Source organism: Populus euphratica, unplaced genomic scaffold, assembly GCF_000495115.2.
Source record: "Populus euphratica unplaced genomic scaffold, PopEup_1.0 scaffold268.1, whole genome shotgun sequence".
NCBI lineage: Eukaryota > Viridiplantae > Streptophyta > Magnoliopsida > Malpighiales > Salicaceae > Populus > Populus euphratica.
Window position 1 is genome coordinate 215,046 of NW_011500025.1, and position 19,561 is coordinate 234,606.

At 31.9% G+C, this 19,561-nt stretch overlaps 1 protein-coding gene across 1 annotated transcript; it reads left to right on the forward strand.

Moving 5' to 3' along the window:
- The first annotated feature begins 16,848 nt into the window (after positions 1 to 16,848).
- Positions 16,849 to 17,576, forward strand: LOC105142118 (uncharacterized). The gene has a single exon (XM_011049597.1). The coding sequence runs from the start codon at positions 17,015 to 17,017 to the stop codon at positions 17,510 to 17,512; it is 498 nt and encodes a 165-aa protein (XP_011047899.1). The 5' UTR covers positions 16,849 to 17,014; the 3' UTR covers positions 17,513 to 17,576.
- Positions 17,577 to 19,561: the final 1,985 nt, after the last annotated feature.

Sequence of the window (19,561 nt, forward strand, 5' to 3'; positions counted from 1 at the left end):
TCTTTATTTTTACGTTTTTTCTTTCAATTCTGACTTTTTCTTCCTCCTTCCATCTTTATCATATCCTTTTCATTTGCAAGTCACCGTCTACTAAACTCGATCATTTCTATGAGGTTAGTTTTTAAGATGATATATAAAAAAAAAATTAAACTATATTTTTTTTTATAAATTTTTATCTTACTTTTATTAAAAAATTATAATTTTTATCCAACAATTTTCTTGTGTGACAAAAAATATACTCGAGTCTTTTTTTTTATCAATATAAAATTTCTGCTACTTCCTGTGAATAATTTGTTATTTTTAAAATTTTTTTTAAATTTTCAAATTAATAGATTTTTCAAAGATATATATATATATATTTATTTATTTTAGTACTATTTGATTAACTTTTTTTATTATAGTTGTAAAAATTTATCTATCATAATAAGATTAGCTTTTCTAGATACCAAATATTTAAAATAATAATATACATTGAATCTTTTAAAATCATACTTAATTGTAATGCAATAATTGTAATTTTCTATCCCAACTTTAATATGACTTTGAATAACTCTCAATTTCATTATTTTTTGGAATTCCAACTATAAAGTATTGATGCTAATCAAGTTTTAAACAACTATTAATTTATTATTTATTATTAAATGGTTTATAGAGTTTAAATTCATGTCTTTGATTTCTGGTTACAAATAATGTTTTATTTATTATTACTAATATCAATTAAAGAATCACTTGTATTCATATCCATGATAGATTCTGAAAGAAAATTTATAAAAATTACTTTTCTCATCTTGAATTACTAATTATGAAACGCTATATTAAAGCTCTCTGTATATAGTCTACGGAACTTAAGTTCATTCAAAAAACTGATAGTAATATTGAAATCATCTTCAAGAAGGCTATACATATAGTGAATGTTGAGAAGAAAGGATGGAGAAAAAAAATCTAATAGAAAAATACCAAAAAAAGACTTTCTCTAGTTCACACACTCTCAAAAAGACACGTAACAAAACCTAGACCTCATCTTTACACCAGTATCTCTCCATCCAACCCAGCAGTCAGTCAAAATAAAAAAAAAATCTCAACTACCATTAGCCAACTTTCTTTGGATCCTCACGACAATCCTTCTTCTCCAACATGAGCAGCTCTTGGCAAAACCAAGCTCAACAACCTTTTCTCCTGTTGATTCTAACTGTGATAACACCTTCTTCATCGAACCGACACAACCCCTCTCCCTTCAACTATCGTCGACCACTCCACCGCATCTCAACAACAGCATGCCATTTCTCTTCCAACGTACAAGTGCATTTGGTCTCCATTAAAGTCGTGCGCAGTAGCAGTAGCAATCCAAGATCCAAAAGCCTTGCATCTTGTTTTTTCTAACTAAGAGCAACAAAGAAGCGCAACTAACAGCAACAAAATGTTTCCCTTTCAGCACCCAAGGGTCCTCAATTAAAGTCATGAGCAGCAGCAACAATCCAAGATATAATAGCCTTGCGTCTCATTTTCTAATCAGGACTAGCAAGCTAACAGAACTAGGCCAAGAGCAACAAATGAGTACAACTAACACGAGTAACACATCTCTTTTCCAACAACGTTTTTAGTCTCCATTGAACACCTCCTACATAGATAAGCTGAACTGATTGTCTCGGCCTCCATGATTCCAAAACAGTAGCTTTCATTTGCAACAGAGAGAGAGCGAGAGAGAGAGAAGTAGACCTGAAAATAAAAAGAAGAAGAAAAGAGCTTCCAAGTGACTGGATCTCCCTTCTTGAAGAGCTCGAAGGGGTATCGTAGATGTAAGAGAAAGAGGAGACTAAGGAGCATCAAATCCACCAACCCGATCTGTACCAGCAATGGTGACGCATGAATCCACGCCTCGATAGAGATGGTGGCGCGTGGTACATCTTCCGAGGTTCTCCAGCATCTATTCTAATAGAACCTAGACACGCCAAACATCTTGAAAGTTCGATTCATAACCTCAAAACATTTGTTTGGACAAATTGTTAAAATATTATGAAATTTAAAATAAAATTATTTATTATTTGATATAATATTCAACAAACCTAGAAATTTCAATTAATGATCAACATTATGATATAAATATGAGATTTATAAGTAAGTTGGTATTTAAATATTAAAAATTAATTTAAAAATTTTTAGAATAATTTTGGATTTTCATCAATTTTTATTGGAAATATTTTTTACTATAATATATGAGTTGTGAAAAACATTTTTGCCCTCCAAGATAGGTGAATCCTATTAAGGCAAATACATGAATTCTTCCTATAAGAAATATTTATCTAGGCATAAGAGCTCATAATAATTTAAAATATCAAATTTATTCATTAATGTAAATCTTTGTTCTGCGTCTTAAACAAACCATCGGTTAGGAACTTGTTAGAACCTTTAAACCATACCAAGATTATATAATGCACCTTACCTCAGGTAAAGTATTAGGAATGCTAATACTTTAACAGCCTGACCCAACATGTTATATATTGTCCGTTTTGGCTCGGACTAGCCCGGCATCCACACCTCACGGTGTTGTTTCTGGTAGTCCACAAACCCCAAAACGCTTACTACATGTTGGCAACTAGCACTGTTAATAAGGCCAGCAACTAACTCCTCACCCGTCGATATGGAATATTACAATCCACCCCCCTTAAGGAGCGCGACAACCTCATCAACACTATCGAATAACCAGTGAGGTCAACTTTAATACCAAATATAACAGCCCGACCAAACATGCTATATATTTTCTATTTTAGCAGCCCACACTGACTTCCACACCTCATGGTTTTGTTTCTGACAGCTCACAAACCCTAAAACACGTACTACATGTTGGCAACCAACACCTCACCCGCTGATGTGGGATATTACAAATATCTTTCAAAGCCACAATCAGTCTCTTATCCTTGAAATTTATAATAAGATCATTATAGTCGGGTCTCCTAATGACACTAAATCAATAATTAAGCGGCGACACATCCCATCACATTGTGCATCCATGTACGATAAATATAAAAAAAAACTAAAAAAAAAATCATTTGTGCATATTACATTACAATCTCAAACACTTACCTCCTTGCTTAAATAATAACTAAGTGGATTCCATTTGGAATATTATGCTATCACTTTAAATTGATGCTCCAAAATATATATTTTTCATGTTTGGGTTATCCCTAAAATCCCAAGTGCAAATTTTGGTAGAATTTTAAAGCGCATGCTATAGGCTATTCTAATATTGAAGTACACATTCTTGGATGCAATCTGAAGGTGTATAGCTATTTTTAAAAGTCAAATCACAAAGAGAAATTCATCATCTCAAAGTTTACATATGTTGTAACAGCTTTAAACTAGTTACTAATTTTATTTTTTACATATATTATATTTCCCTGAAATTTCAACAAAGTTTTCTTTATATTCTTTACATACCAAGTTATCGATTCAATCATTTCTCAACCTGTAACATCAATCACAATATTCGTCCCCTCATTTAGATTTTCAAAACTCAAGCATATTTAATATCTTAATTCTATTTTCTATAGAACACTATGATAAAAGCTAATAAATTCATAATATGCATCGTCTCTTTCTCTCTCTTTTTCAAGTATTTGTGCTCAAAATATATATGCAACCAACCATAATTCAACTTAATAATAATAATATTATAAATTACATCATACACAAGATAATAAGTTAAACATTATAATTTTTTAGATATAGAAGTATATGACAACAAAATATTAGTTCTTCCAATTATATTAATCACATAAAAAAACTATTTATCCAAGCATCTACTTTCTAGATCAAGAGTGTGATGTATTTAAAAACATAATCGCATTAAATATGATTAAAAAAACTGCACATTTCAATAAGTAATTGATTAAGGACTAACTATTCATATACATTAAAGTGACTTTCATATCATCGAATAAATGGTTTTATTTTCTTTTTGAAATTTCTAATTTCATAAAAACTCTGGTCCAATTAGTTATCTATCCCCTACTTCTTCCTAGTATACTGGCATCCGACATCTTCTATCGTATAAGGCTTCATAGGGAGCCATTTCTATTGTAGCTTGGTAGTTGTTGTTGTAAGTGAATTCTACTAATGATAAATGATCTTTCTTGTTTCCTCCAAACTACAATATACAGGTTCTTAGTAAATCCTCTAATATTTAAATAGTCCACTCAGATTGACCACTGACACGACTAAAAGGTTGATGTCTTCTCCCAAGTGCAGGAGTGTCGAAGTAATAAATAACCCGGCAAGACCAGGGTCGAACCACAGGGAGGTTAATTATACAAATTATAAATAACAATTATAAACAACAACAATAGTAACAATAACAACAACAATAATAATAGTAGCAATAATAATACTAATAATACTATATACTTATTCTTACACCATTAGTGTAACCTTTTCACCTTGACATAATTAACTTAGCTAGACATAATGAAAGAAAGCAAAATAGATAAACAAAATAAGAACATAAAAGTTAACTAAGTAAAGGAAAGGAAATGAAAGGCATAAACTTAATATTAATGAAAACAAAGCATAAAAAATACAAAGAGAGAAAGGAAGAGCATGATCTTGATCTGGAAACCAAGATGCCTAAATTCATGGCAAATGCCTCCTTTTATAGGCCAAAAATGGGAACTATTGATTTGATGACTAATTGATAAGTGGGTGGCCAACTTTTGACTTGGTGACAATCTTTATCTTCTCTTGTCTGCCCAAAACGTCATTGATAACGTCAAAATTGGAGCCAGTTGCAAACATGAAAGTTGTAGGCAATTGTCTCAGCTTTCTTGTGTAAAAACTTCAGCTCATTTGGACTTCTAGAACTCCAGATATGGCCAAAATACCGAACAGTGCTCGGGCTGGAAGACAGATTCGGGCTTCTTTGTTGTTGCTACAATTTGGACTTGATAATGGCCTTTTTAGATCTTGGGCTCCATATGAAAGTTGTAGGCCTATGTCTTACCTTTCCATCCATATAAATTGGACCTAAATCTGAGATATATAGCTCTAGATATGACCCAATTACCGAACAGTGTTCCGGTTTGGATTGCACCGACATCTCTTTTCTAAGTTTGGCCATCTCTTTATCCTTGCAATTTAAGTTCTTAAAGTCATCAATCAATATTTTCATTTATGTGATAGGCCTGCATTTAAAATGAACATTTACCATAAATTAAAGGTATCTTATGTTATTAGATATATTATTATAAAACATGTTTTAGTTAAGGAGTTATTGATACTTCAAGTGCAAAATGATGATATAAAACCATGATAAAAATGCACTTTTAGGTACTAATCAACCACCATTCTGAGAATGAAAAGTTGTGCTTAAATTCAACTTCGTTCCAAGAACCTGTTGAACACTTGGCCATAATCGAGAGGTAAACCTTGGATCCCTATCTGAAACTATTGACACTAGCACACCATGTAACTTTACAACTTCATCCACATATAATTTTGCCAATTTCTCCACTGAATCTATCATTTTCATTGCTAAAAAGAGAGCAAATTTAGTCAATCAGTCCACAATAACCCAAATAGCATCGCTTCCCCTTTTTCCTCTTAGCAATCCAAATACAAATTCCATCATGATATTTTCCCACTTCCACTCAGGTATCAATAAGTTGTAAAAACCTAATTGGTTTTTAGTGTTCCACCTTTACTTGTTGGCAAATCCTATATTTTACCACATATTCAGTCATTTATTTTTTCATGTTCGCCCACTAATAAAAAAAAATTAAATCGCGATACACTTTAGTAGTTCCAGGATGTGTTGCAAGTCTAAACTTGTGGGCCTCCTATAACACTTCTTTTTTCAGCGTTTGATTATCCGGTAAGCATATTCATCTTTCAATGACTACCATTCCATCTTTCTGAATTTGGAATGATGTCTCAATTATTGACCTCACCTTTTCTTTGACCTGACAAACTTCAAGATCTTTTTACTGAGCTTCTAGTACCCTATCCCAGAGTGTTGACTTACTTTTAATTGGGCCACTGATGACTCATTTGGTCCCACCTCTACTTAAGCATAATATTTCTTTTTTATCCCAATCCTCCCACTAAGCATCCATGATCTTGACCTTGCGACTAAGAGCATCTACAACTACATTTGCTCTCCCCGGATGATAATCGATTACATAATCATAATCCTTTATCAATTCTAACCAGTATTTTTATCGTATATTTAATTCATTTTATGTCATTAGATACCTCAAACTCTTATGATCCGTGAATATCTAAACCCAAGACCTGCCTTCATACTTTAAGGCAAACACCACAGTGACTAATTCTAAATCATGCACCAAGTAATTGATCTCGTGAGCCTTTAACTATCCAGAGGCATACGCAATTACTTTACCATGTTGCATCAATACACACCCTAGTTCCTTCTTCGATGCATCACTATAGACCACTAATCCTTTGATTTTTATGGGAGTGTTAACACCAGTGCAGTAGTGAGTCTTTTTTCAGTTTTTGAAAGCTTTCTTTGCATTCCTGAGTCCACTTCCACTTTGTCTCTTTTCGAGTTAATCGAGTCATGGGAATAGCTATGGCAGAAAATCCCTTCATAGATCCTCAATAATACCTTGCTAATCCAAAAAAACTACGAATTTCAATGATTTTGGTAGGTCTTTCCCATTTCATTATTGTTTCAACTTTTCTAGGATCCACCAATATTCCTTGAGTCGATATACTATGTCCTAGAAAAATTACTTCCTTCAGCCAGAATTTACACTTGTTAAGTTTGGCATATAGTTGATGCTCTCTTAAAGTCATCAATACTTGCCTTAAATATTGTTCATACTTCAAATATGACTTTGAATAAACTATGTCATCTATGAATACCACCATAAACTTGTCTAAGTATGATCGGAGGACCCTGTTCATCAAATTCATGAACATAGCCTGTGCATTTGTTAACCCAAACGGCATTACTAAGAACTCGTAATGTCCATATCAATTTTTGAATGTGATTTTTGCTCCATCTAGTTCCTTAATCCTCAATTGATAGTATCCCGACTTCATATCTATTTTCAAAAACACTCTTGCTGATCAAACAAATCATTTATCCATGGAAGCGGATATTTATTCTTTATTGATACTTTGTTCAACTGCCTATTGTAACAACCTCAACATGTGTATTTAAATAAAAAGCAAGGACATAATAATTTAATTAAAGTTAGGGATACTTTTTTTTTTGTAATCAATCAAAAATTCGGCAGAGTTTCCTCTATATTTTTAAGTACCAAGTTATCGACTCTTCTTTCATAATCCCCAATTAACAAATCCCTTACTCATCCTATCATCCAGGACATCCTCTTCTCATTACATCACACCTTCACAATAATCAAATTCTCACATTTTTAAACAATTCAATATCCCACATTTACATGAATGCAATAAATAAATTACATTACACAATTTAAAGATTTACAAATAAAGATCATTAATGAAATTATAATCAAAATAAGTTTATAATTAAAGATGAAATTTATAATTAAAATTATACTACATAAAAGAGCTTTCGATAAACTGTAAACGCAGTATAGTGCATAACAAAATGATAAATTCATTCATTACAACATGATATCTAACAAAATATAAGAAAACTAATCTACTATTCAGTTCGATAGGGGGATGTACCTGAAAATACATTTAATACAATAATTCAATTAGATAAATGAAAAAAATATATATCCTTAAAAATTTCTTTCTATATTTTTTCTTTCCTCCTTTCTTTTTATAAATTTAGTAAAAAGATCATTAAATTATCTTGCTCATCTATTATTACATATCATTTAAATTTCAGAATAATCTATATTTTATTATTATTATTATTATTATTATTATTATTAACATTAACAAAATATAATCATTCGTATCGCTCAATTAACACAACATTATCTTCACTAGTAGATGATTAATTTTTCTACTAGTCCATTCAACCAGCATTATTGTCATTAGTCCAAAAATTAGTTTAACGTTTCACTCGTTCATCAGGGTACAAATCCTGTTAACCAGGAAATTAATTCTTTATCTCGCCCATTTGTTAGAACACTAATTCCATTAAATCAAGAATTAGTTCAATAAGATACCCATTCACCAGGATACTAATCTCATTTACTAGGGATTTAATTCCTCATCATGCCCATTCATCAAGATATTAAACTCATTAATTCAGTAAATAATTCAACAATTTATCCAATCACCAAGGTTCTAATCCCATTAACCAGGGAATTAATTCCTTATCATGCCCATTCACTAGGGCATTAAACCCATTAATTCAAGAATTCATTCATCACTTTGTATATCTTATTTTCTCAAGTAAACAACATAATAATTTCTATTATATCAATCATAATTAATTAGACTAAAAAAATACATCTTGATCAATATTAAATTCGGGCATAGTGTAATTACCTCACGACTAAGCTCGAGTCGAAGTTCCTTGTTGTAGTATCGGCCTAGCAGCCTATCCTAAATTGACTAGTAAATCACATGATTATCCTACTTTTCATATTGACACACTTAATAAATAAAATCCTTCTAATTATCATTTCATTTGTCAAAAATAAAATTTAAAGAGAAACATGAAAATTCCCTTTTTCCTTTTGTATATTTCCTTCCTATTCTTTCAATTTCCACATTATAACACAATTCATTTATAATATATATATTAAATGTATTTATTAACTTTATTTTTACCAAAATTTAAATTAAAGAAAAACATAAAAAATTTCATGATCTATTCACTTTATAACATTAATGTCATCTCTTTTCTATACAATCTCACCATCTTATTCAAATTTTTAAATTTTATTATTATTATTATTCAAAAAAATTCTTCTTCAAGAACACCTAATATTTTGCTTCAATTACCATAATTTCTTACTTTTTTTACTCACTTTAATAATCTTAACACAATTTCACAATCAATTGTAATTTTTCCTAAAATTTATTATGAACCCTAATTCCTCATTTCACAAAGTTGAATCAATTTAAAGCATTAATTCTTCAAGAATCTTATTTAAAAGTGTGAGGACACCTTACCAAGTAATAGCCAAAGCTTTAATACCTTTGAATTGAGAATTTCCTTGCTTAAATTTGTTTTTCCCCTCCTGCTTCTTTCTCTTTGACAAAGTTTTGTGTTTTTTTTCCCTTCCAGCACATTCACTTACACTCATATATATATATATATATATATATGCCTTTTTTTAAAAATTTCTTCCTTGTCCCTGCACACACATTAGCACCCATATTAATTTTTTTATTTTAAAAAAAATACCTTATATGTCCCTCAATAGTAACTTATGATTTTTAAGTAAAATTTCTTGAATCTTGATACCTGTTTATACCAAATATTGCCCAGATTATATCGAATTTCACTAAATTACTCATTGGTACTTTCAGTTTCATGAAATTTACTTCTATAAAAAATGATTTTTAAGTAAAATTTCTTGAATCTTGATACCTGTTTATACCAAATATTGCCCAGATTATATCGAATTTCACTAAATTACTCATTGGTACTTTCAGTTTCATGAAATTTACTTCTATAAAAATTTTATTCATATATTTGTGTTTATTTATTTATATTTATATATATATATATATATATATATATATATTCTTACACCATTAGTGTAACCTTTTCACCTTGACATAATTAACTTAGCTAGACATAATGAAAGAAAGCAAAATAGATAAACAAAATAAGAACATAAAAGTTAACTAAGTAAAGGAAAGGAAATGAAAGGCATAAACTTAATATTAATGAAAACAAAGCATAAAAAATACAAAGAGAGAAAGGAAGAGCATGATCTTGATCTGGAAATCAAGATGCCTAAATGCATGGCAAATGCCTCCTTTTATAGGCCAAAAATGGGAACTATTGATTTGATGACTAATTGATAAGTGGGTGACCAACTTTTGACTTGGTGACAATCCTTATCTTCTCTTGTCTGCCCAAAACGTCATTGATAACGTCAAAACTGGAGCCAGTTGCAAACATGAAAGTTGTAGGCAATTGTCTCAGCTTTCTTGTGTAAAAATTTCAGCTCATTTGGACTTCTAGAACTCCAGATATGGCCAAAATACCGAACAGTGCTCGGGCTGGAAGACAGATTCGGGCTTCTTTGTTGTTGCTACAATTTGGACTTGATAATGGCCTTTTTAGATCTTGGGCTCCATATGAAAGTTGTAGGCCTATGTCTTACCTTTCCATCCATATAAATTTGACCTAAATCTGAGATATATAGCTCCAGATATGACCCATTTACCGAACAGTGTTCCGGTTTGGATTGCACCGACATCTCTTTTCTAAGTTTGGCCATCTCTTTATCCTTGCAATTTAAGTTCTTCAAGTCATCAATCAATCCTTTCATTTATGTGATAGGCCTGCATTAAAAATAGACATTTACCACAATTTATAGGTATCTTATATTATTAGATACATTCTTATAAAACATATTTTAGTTAAGGAGTTATTGATACTTCAAGTGCAAAATGATGATATAAAACCATGATAAAAATGCACTTTTAAGTACTAATCAAACCCTTGATTTAGTAATTCCTATAGTTGAATCTTCAGTTCAGCCAACTCGATTAGCACCATCCTATGCAGTGATTGGGCTATCGTAGACGTACCAGACAGTACAATAGTGACCTCCACTTCTCTCTTCGGGGGGGCTCCTAGCAATTCATCCAAAAATATATTAGGAAATGCTCTTATTATTAGAACATTTAACACTTAAATATCTTCCATTTTGGTCTCTAAGACATCAGCAAGGTAAGCCTCACACCTCTTTTTTATCATTTTTCTAATGGCCATAGCTAAGATAATACAGTTTGGGATGACATTTCTCTCATCTCTGGACATTATCTTTTTATCATCGAGCTCTTAAAGAGTTACTGTTTTTTTTAAATAGTTCATTTGAGCTTTATTCATATTTAACCAGTCAATTCCCAAGATGACATTAAAATCATGTAATTCTAGTGGTAATAGATATACTATTAACTCGCAACCACCTATATCAATCTAGACCCCCTTATATATATAATCAACATATACAGTTTCACTTAATGGAGTGCTTATAATAAACCCATTTTCTATTCTACAAGGATTTTTCCCTAATCTCCCCACAAGTTTATTTGCAACAAATAAAGGTGTGGAACTCGAATCAAATAATACGTGAACAGACAAAGGATTTAACTGCAATGTACCTACCACTACGTTAGAAGCGACCCTAATCTCCTTCTAGTTCATGTAGTATACTTTGCTTTGGGTCCAACCCCCATGTATTCTGTTACCTTGGGCATGTGTTCGACTTCTACTACCACTGGCCCCTGACAAAACCTATCTAACTAGTCTATTCACGGTAGCAGACTGCTACTGACTCTAAACTTGCTGCTAATTTTGGATGATTTCAATCCTACAAGGACAATCTCTTTAGAATTGCCCTTGACCCTTGCAATAATAACAACTTTGGCCTAAGTATAGGCAATCCCTCTACATGTGCTCCCCTCGACATATATAACATTGCCCTGACGTTGCAGAACAGTCCCCTGCATGCCTTTGCCCACATTGGATACATAAAGGATAAGTGATTGTTCTCTGCTCTAACATTCCTCTAAAAAAATTACCCCTAAAGTTTGTTGTCCTCATATTGGCCCCACCTCAATAGTCTGAACTGATGCAACTGATGTACCTCCTAACTTTTTAAACTGGTTGTATTGTTGTTATTTTTTTTTAAAAGAGGGTTTGTTATGGGTGTACTTTGTATCCTTTTGTTTACCTAAACCATGTTGGTCTTGTTGGCCCTCTTTCATACAAGCTTCGAGGGCCTCTACTGCATCAACAAGATCTTTAATGGTCTCGAACTTAAATGCAATCAACCCTTGTCTCAACTCTTGCCGCAATCCATCCCTCAACCTTTACACCTTATGTTGCTCACTAAGGACATAATATGAGGCAAAAATAGAGAGGTCATGAAACCTCCTTTCATAATCAAGTATAGATATGTCTCCTTGCCTCAAGGATAGAAAATCTTATTCCTTAATTTTCTGATTATAAGAGGAGTAAAATTGATGTTCAATATGCATCTTAAACTCAGCCCAAATCTAGAATCATGCGGGTCTCCTTGATCTCACTGTATCCCACCAAGATTGTGCCTTATCAGAAAGCAAATGAGCAGCATATTTCACTCACAAACCCTTTGTTACCCGTATTTAATCCAAAGTATCCTCAATTATATGAAGCCATCTTCCTATTATTTTGGCATCTGGTTCTCCTAAGAAGAGCTCACACCCAAGTTCTCTCATGCTTTTTTACAATCCGCACTAATATGACTATATTTTTAGCTTTTGTCATAGTCCCTAGAGTTGTTTGTATTGCTGGAGCTATTAGGATTGTCGGGGACGAGGTACTAGGCATTGCCTCAATCACTGCTCTCATTATCTGAGCTATAAACAAAGGGCCAACATGAAGTGTAGGAATTGTTGCAAGTACTGGAACCATAACTGGGGATATAGTTAATAGCACAACTTCCTGTCTTTGCTGGTCTGAACCCTTGAGTTGTAACCCTTTAGTCTATCTCAAGTCAGTGTCATGAATGAGTCCAGTTGACTCTCCTAGTCTTGACTGTTAAGGCTCTAGGGGCATATGAGAGGCAGTATCCTCCAATGGATCCTTTCATTATCTTCCTCAAACCCTTCTTTAGTCATTGTACCCTTTCTTGTGCTAACCGTCTTGGTACAAGTAAAAAATTATTAAATCTCCTTTTTTTTCCACTCTTAAACCCAAACCAGAGCTTTGATACCAACTATAATAGCCTCAAACTTATATATATTCGTTGTTACCAATTTTATCTTTCTATATATATTATATTTCCTTGAAATTTCAGCAAAGTTTCCTTTGTATTCTTTAGATTCCAAGTTATCGACTCAATCATTTTTCAACCTGTAATATCAATCACAATATTCATCCCATTATTTGGACTTTCAAAACTCAAGCATATTTTAATATCTCATTTCTATTTTCTATACAATACTATGATAAAAGCTAATAAATTCATAACATGCATCATCTCTTTCTTCTTCTTTTTTTTAAGTATTTGTGCTCAAAATATATATACAACTAACCATAATTCCAACTTAATACTAATAACATTATAAACTACATCATACACAAGATAATAAGTTAAACATTACAATTTTTTAGATATGGAAGTATATTATAATAAAATATTAGTTCTTCCAATTACATTAATCACATAAAAAAATTATTTATCCAAGCATCTACTTTTTAGATCAAAGGTGCGATGGACCTAAAAACATAATCGCATTAAAGATTGATTAGTACTTAAAAGTGCATTTTTATCATGGTTTTATATCATCATTTTGCACTTGAAGTATCAATAACTCCTTAATTAAAGCATGTTTTATAATAATATATCTAATAATATAAGATACCTTTAATTTGTGGTAAATGTTCATTTTAAATGCAGGCCTATCACATAAATGAAAGGATTAATTGATGACTTTAAGAACTTAAATTGCAAGGGCAAAGAGATGACCAAACATAGAAAAGAGATATCAATGTAATCCAAACCGAAATACTGTTAGGTAATTAGGTCATATCTGGAGCTACAGATCTCAGATTTAGGTCCAATTTATATGGATGGAAAGGTAAGACATAGGCCTACAACTTTCATATGGAGCCCAAGATCTAAAAAGGCCATTATCAAGTCCAAATTGTAGCAACAACAAAGAAGCCCGAATCTGTCTTCCAGCCCGAGCACTGTTCGGTATTTTGGCCATATCTGGAGTTCTAGAAGTCCAAATGAGCTGAATTGTTTACACAAGAAAGCTGAGACAATTGCCTACAACTTTCATGTTTGCAACTGGCTCCAATTTTGACGTTATCAATGACGTTTTGGGCAGACAAGAGAAGATAAAGATTGTCACCAAGTCAAAAGTTGGCCACCCACTTATCAATTAGTCATCAAATCAATAGTTCCCATTTTTGGCCTATAAAAGGAGGCATTTGCCATGCATTTAGGCATCTTGGTGTTCAGATCAAGATCATGCTCTTCCTTTCTCTCTTTGTATTTTTTATGCTTTGTTTTCATTAATATTAAGTTTATGCCTTTCATTTCCTTTCCTTTACTTAGTTAACTTTTATGTTCTTATTTTGTTTATCTATTTTGCTTTCTTTCATTATGTCTAGCTAAGTTAATTATGTCAAGGTGAAAAGGTTACACTAATGGTGTAAGAATAAGTATAATGTAAACTTAATATGGACTTTAATGTTTGATACTAACATGTTTTATATTTGTTATCTTGTTCACTCTTTAATACTTTGCTTGTTAAATAACTAATCTTGATTTATGTTGTATAACACTTGGTACAACAAATGCTTGGCACTTTCATAGCCCATAATGTATGGTATAACCGACACCTGAGCTATGAAAGGAACTTGATTTATTGTTAACATAAGTTATAATCATGAATGCTTGACGAGATTTACAAGTTAAAAAAATTACACAATTTAATAATTAATTAATTAAGGACTAACTATTCATATATATTAAAGTGACTTTTGTATCATTGAATAAATAGTCTTATTTTCTTTTTGAAATTTCTAATTTTATAAATACTCTTCTACAGATAGGGATAAATGTATTAAAATAAAAATATCAAGAGTGTCTCCCACAACTAGCATATTTAATTTTAAAGTTTTACAATTAGTTTATTTTACATCGAGTGATTAACCCATTAATTTATAAATTAATTTTTTTAACATGGCCATTCAACCATGCATAAATTCCAGTAAGCAGGAAATAATCTTCAAGGTTTGTCCATTCACGAGGGCATTATTTCTAGTAACTAGAAAATAATATTCAAGACTTGTCAATTCACTAGGGTATTATTTATAGTAACCAGGAAATAATGTTTTGGCTTGCCCATTTACCAGGGCATTATTTTCGATAGGGAAATAATGTTGCAAGGCTTGCCTATTTACCAGGGCATTATTTTCAGTAACCAACACTAGAATTTACAATCTGTAAAATTCCTTCTACAAATAAAAATATATAAACTAATTAATTAATTTAAAGTGTTGAACACTTACTTGGTGTCTGTGTGCGTGAGGAGGTCCTTTGTTACTAATTAGGTCTTATGGCTTCCTTTGTATCAACAAAAATTACTTTGTCATTGTTCATTCATTCAAATCGGTAAAATTCTAATACCCATTATTTATTCTTGGATTAAATCCAACACCCTTAATTAAGCTTAATTGACATATAATTCAAGGAAGAAAAACCCCTTCTTTTTGAAACATTTACTTATTTTTCTCACAAAAGTCCCTATTAAATTTAACCTATCAACATCAATTGTCTTCAATTTGGCAAAATTTCTTAATAATATTATTAGAAATTCATTCTTTGATTTTCTTCTCCATTTAGCCAAAAATAATCTAGGGAAGGAATTGAAGATTTTTCTTTTCTCCTTGAAAAATTCTTACTCCATTCATATAGTAATACTTATAAACCTTTATCTTCCTATATTTTCCAAATAATTATATTAAACCTCAAATCCCTTTAATTATTCCTATTTTGGTCAAATATTCAATTAAAGTGGGGAAAAATGATTTTTGTTTCTTTTATTTAAAATAAAACACTTACCCAATCATGATTCATTCTATCTAACATGGTTCAAACATAATTAGCATTATTCCTACAAATTATAACATAATTCCACAACTTCATATAATCATAATTTTGCATAATTCTTCATCAAACATAAAATTAAAGGAATCGATCATTTGGAGCATGTTATTTATATCATTTTGATAAAGATTTAAGAAAAGAATGCAAGAAAACTCAATTTTTCTTCTTCTTCCTCTTCAAACCCTAGCTTGAAATCCTTCCTCCAATGCACTCACCATCTTAAATTGACCCCCCTTTTGATATTTAATTAAGTTAATCACTCTAATTACTTAATTTAATTAGTGTAATTAATGAGAATTTAAGTAGAAAAATCACACAATTCTTCCTCCTCTTTGTTTCAAGCTCAGAGCCAAAAGAGAAAAAAATAAAGCATTTATAATCTAACTTTTACCTATTTACATATTGACCCTCATTTTTTCTCATTTTTATTTTTGTCACTCAACTCTTTTTTTTACTTAATTCACACCATAACATTTCATATTTTATTCTATACTTGAAATTTTTTTATTTAATATATTTGATATTTTATTTATTTTATTCAAATTACAATTTGATGGTTTTTTACATGTGTGTTAAGAAATGTAAGTGATACAGTTCCAACATGAATATTATCTTTTCCTTCTAATTAACTTCTTATTATTTAATTATTGCTTGAACTATTAACTCAGTTCCTCAATAATATTCTCTTTAACATTTATCTTCAAAAAATTTAACCTTGTACCAAATATAATTTTAATTATTTTATAATTGCCACTTCCATTATTTATGCCCTCAAGTGTAATTATTAAATTTGACTTGATGAGTAGAAAAACCATGCTAGGTTTAATTTGAAATAGATTTTAAATTGAACAAAAAAAATAACATTGATAAATGAGATTGGCATATTTAATTTTGTTAATGACTTAAATGACCCGATTAAATTCAAACTAAACACAGCCGGGTTAATAATAATAATATTTATATTTTTTAAAAATAAATAATATTATTTTTATAGAAATAATTAATTACAGACCAATCGATGGACTCCATTATCCAGTAACATCAAGGAGTCCATGTATTATTGGAAGGCATTATAACCAGTTATGTCCCATCCTTTAAACTGATCACAAGGCCCACTTTCGAGACCTTCCTCGTTCCCTTGGCGTATATACGTCCCTCCACCATAGCTCTAGCCTCACAACAATGGCAAAGTCTGTATCGTCCATAGCCCCACCTACCTTCTGATAAGCTAGCTAGCTAGTCCAGCAATCAAAATGAATGGTTATTCCAAGATCAAAATCTTTGGCACTGCCAGATCAAGATCCATGGACTTTTCAGATCTTTCATTAGCATTTCCTGAGCCCACAAAATCCAACACAGAGCCCCAAGAAACCCACAAGATCGTATGCGACCACGACAATACCAAGAAGAACATGATTAGCACAGGCACCACCACCCAAGACTCACTCTCAGTGCTCGAAGAAGATGAGGAAACCAATGTTGGAGAGGGGTTCGGGGTGAAGCTGAGGAGCTCTTCCGTTTCTTCATCAGCTTCTGCACTTCAGTCTGCAGTGAAGAAAGCATTCGCCGCGAGAAGATCCTGTTCGGTGTCAGAGAGGTATTGCAGGATCCATGACCAGTCTGCAACACTATCATCACCCATCCACGATGAAGATGGTACTTTGGACACGATGGAGTCAACAAGATCTGTGACGAAAAAACATAGCAGAGGCAGGTTCCTGAAGGTCTGTAAGAAACTTTTTGGACTTTAGTGCACTTCTGCCATTTGTTTAATCCCAGTTACTTGGCTCATCATATCATTATTCACTCTGCTTCTGCCTTATGCTAATCAAGTTTTAAACACCTATTAATTTATTATTTATTATTAAATGGTTTATAGAGTTTAAATTCATGTCTTTGATTTCTGGTTACAAATAATGTTTTATTTATTATTACTAATATCAATTAAAGAATCACTTGTATTCATATCCATGATAGATTCTGAAAGAAAATTTATAAAAATTACTTTTCTCATCTTGAATTACTAATTATGAAACGCTATATTAAAGCTCTCTGTATATAGTCTACGGAACTTAAGTTCATTCAAAAAACTGATACTAATATTGAAATCATCTTCAAGAAGGCTATACATATAGTGAATGTTGAGAAGAAAGGTTGGGGAAAAAAAAATCTAATAGAAAAATATCAAAAAAAGACTTTCTCTAGTTCACACCCTCTCAAAAAGACACGTAACAAAACCTAGACCTCATCTTTACACCAGTATCTCTCCATCCAACCCAGCAGTCAGTCAAAATAAAAAAAAAATCTCAACTACCATTAGCCAACTTTCTTTGGATCCTCACGACAATCCTTCTTCTCCAACATGAGCAGCTCTTGACAAAACCAAGCTCAACAACCTTTTCTCCTGTTGATTCTAACTGTGATAACACCTTCTTCATCGAACCGACACAACCCCTCTCCCTTCAACTATCGTCGACCACTCCACCGCATCTCAACAACAGCATGCCATTTCTCTTCCAACGTACAAGTGCATTTGGTCTCCATTAAAGCCGTGCGCAGTAGCAGTAGTAATCCAAGATCCAAAAGCCTTGCATCTTGTTTTTTCTAACGAAGAGCAACAAAGAAGCGCAACTAACAGCAACAAAATGTTTCCCTTTCAGCACCCAAGGGTCCTCAATTAAAGTCATGAGCAGCAGCAACAATCCAAGATATAATAGCCTTGCGTCTCATTTTCTAATCAGGACTAGCAAGCTAACAGAACTAGGCCAAGAGCAACAAATGAGTACAACTAACACGAGTAACACATCTCTTTTCCAACAACGTTTTTAGTCTCCATTGAACACCTCCTACATAGATAAGCTGAACTGATTGTCTCGGCCTCCATGATTCCAAAACAGTAGCTTTCATTTGCAACAGAGAGAGAGAGAGAGAGTGAAGTAGACCTGAAAATAAAAAGAAGAAGAAAAGAGCTTCCAAGTGACTGGATCTCCCTTCTTGAAGAGCTCGAAGGGGTATCGTTGATGTAAGAGAAAGAGGAGACTAAGGAGCATCAAATCCACCAACCTGATCTCTACCAGCAATGGTGACGCATCAATCCACGCCTCGATAGAGATGGTGGCGCGTGGTACATCTTCCGAGGTTCTCCAGCATCGATTCTAATAGAACCCAGACACGCCAAGCATCTCGAAAGGTTGATTCATAACCTCAAAACATTTGTTTGGACAAATTGCTAAAATATCATGAAATTTAAAACAAAATCGTTTATTATTTGATATAATATTTGGATTGTTTATAAACTATATAGATTTAGTTTTCTAGGGTTGTAATTGTCTTGTGGACGCTAAATATGAGCGCACAAGTTACGTTTGGTTCTATTTGATTTATTTAGACTAGCATGAAATTTGAGCCGAATAGGTGACATTAATAATATTTGTATGAATGTTTAGTATTGTTTGGTTTTAAGTTGATTTAAAATAATTTATTATGAATTGCTATTATGGTTTAAATAGCTTTAATAAAAACATTTTATTTCTGTTTTATCGAACATAGTTCGTCTATTATTAATAAATTTTTAATTGTTGGAAGATCATTTTGTAATAAGTTTTGAATTCCCTACTTTTTTTCTACCATTACATATTTAATATTTGAAATTGTCACTGACACGACTAAAAGATTGATGTCTTCTCCGAAGTGCAGGAGTGTCGAAGTAATAAATAACCCGGCAAGAACGGGGTCGAACCACAGGGAGGTTAATTGTACAAATTATAAACAACAATTATAAAACAACAATAACAACAATA

Excerpts from the sequence above, each read along its gene's own strand:
- LOC105142118 (XM_011049597.1), top strand. The coding sequence starts at position 17,015 with ATGAATGGTTATTCCAAGATCAAAATCTTTGGCACTGCCAGATCAAGA.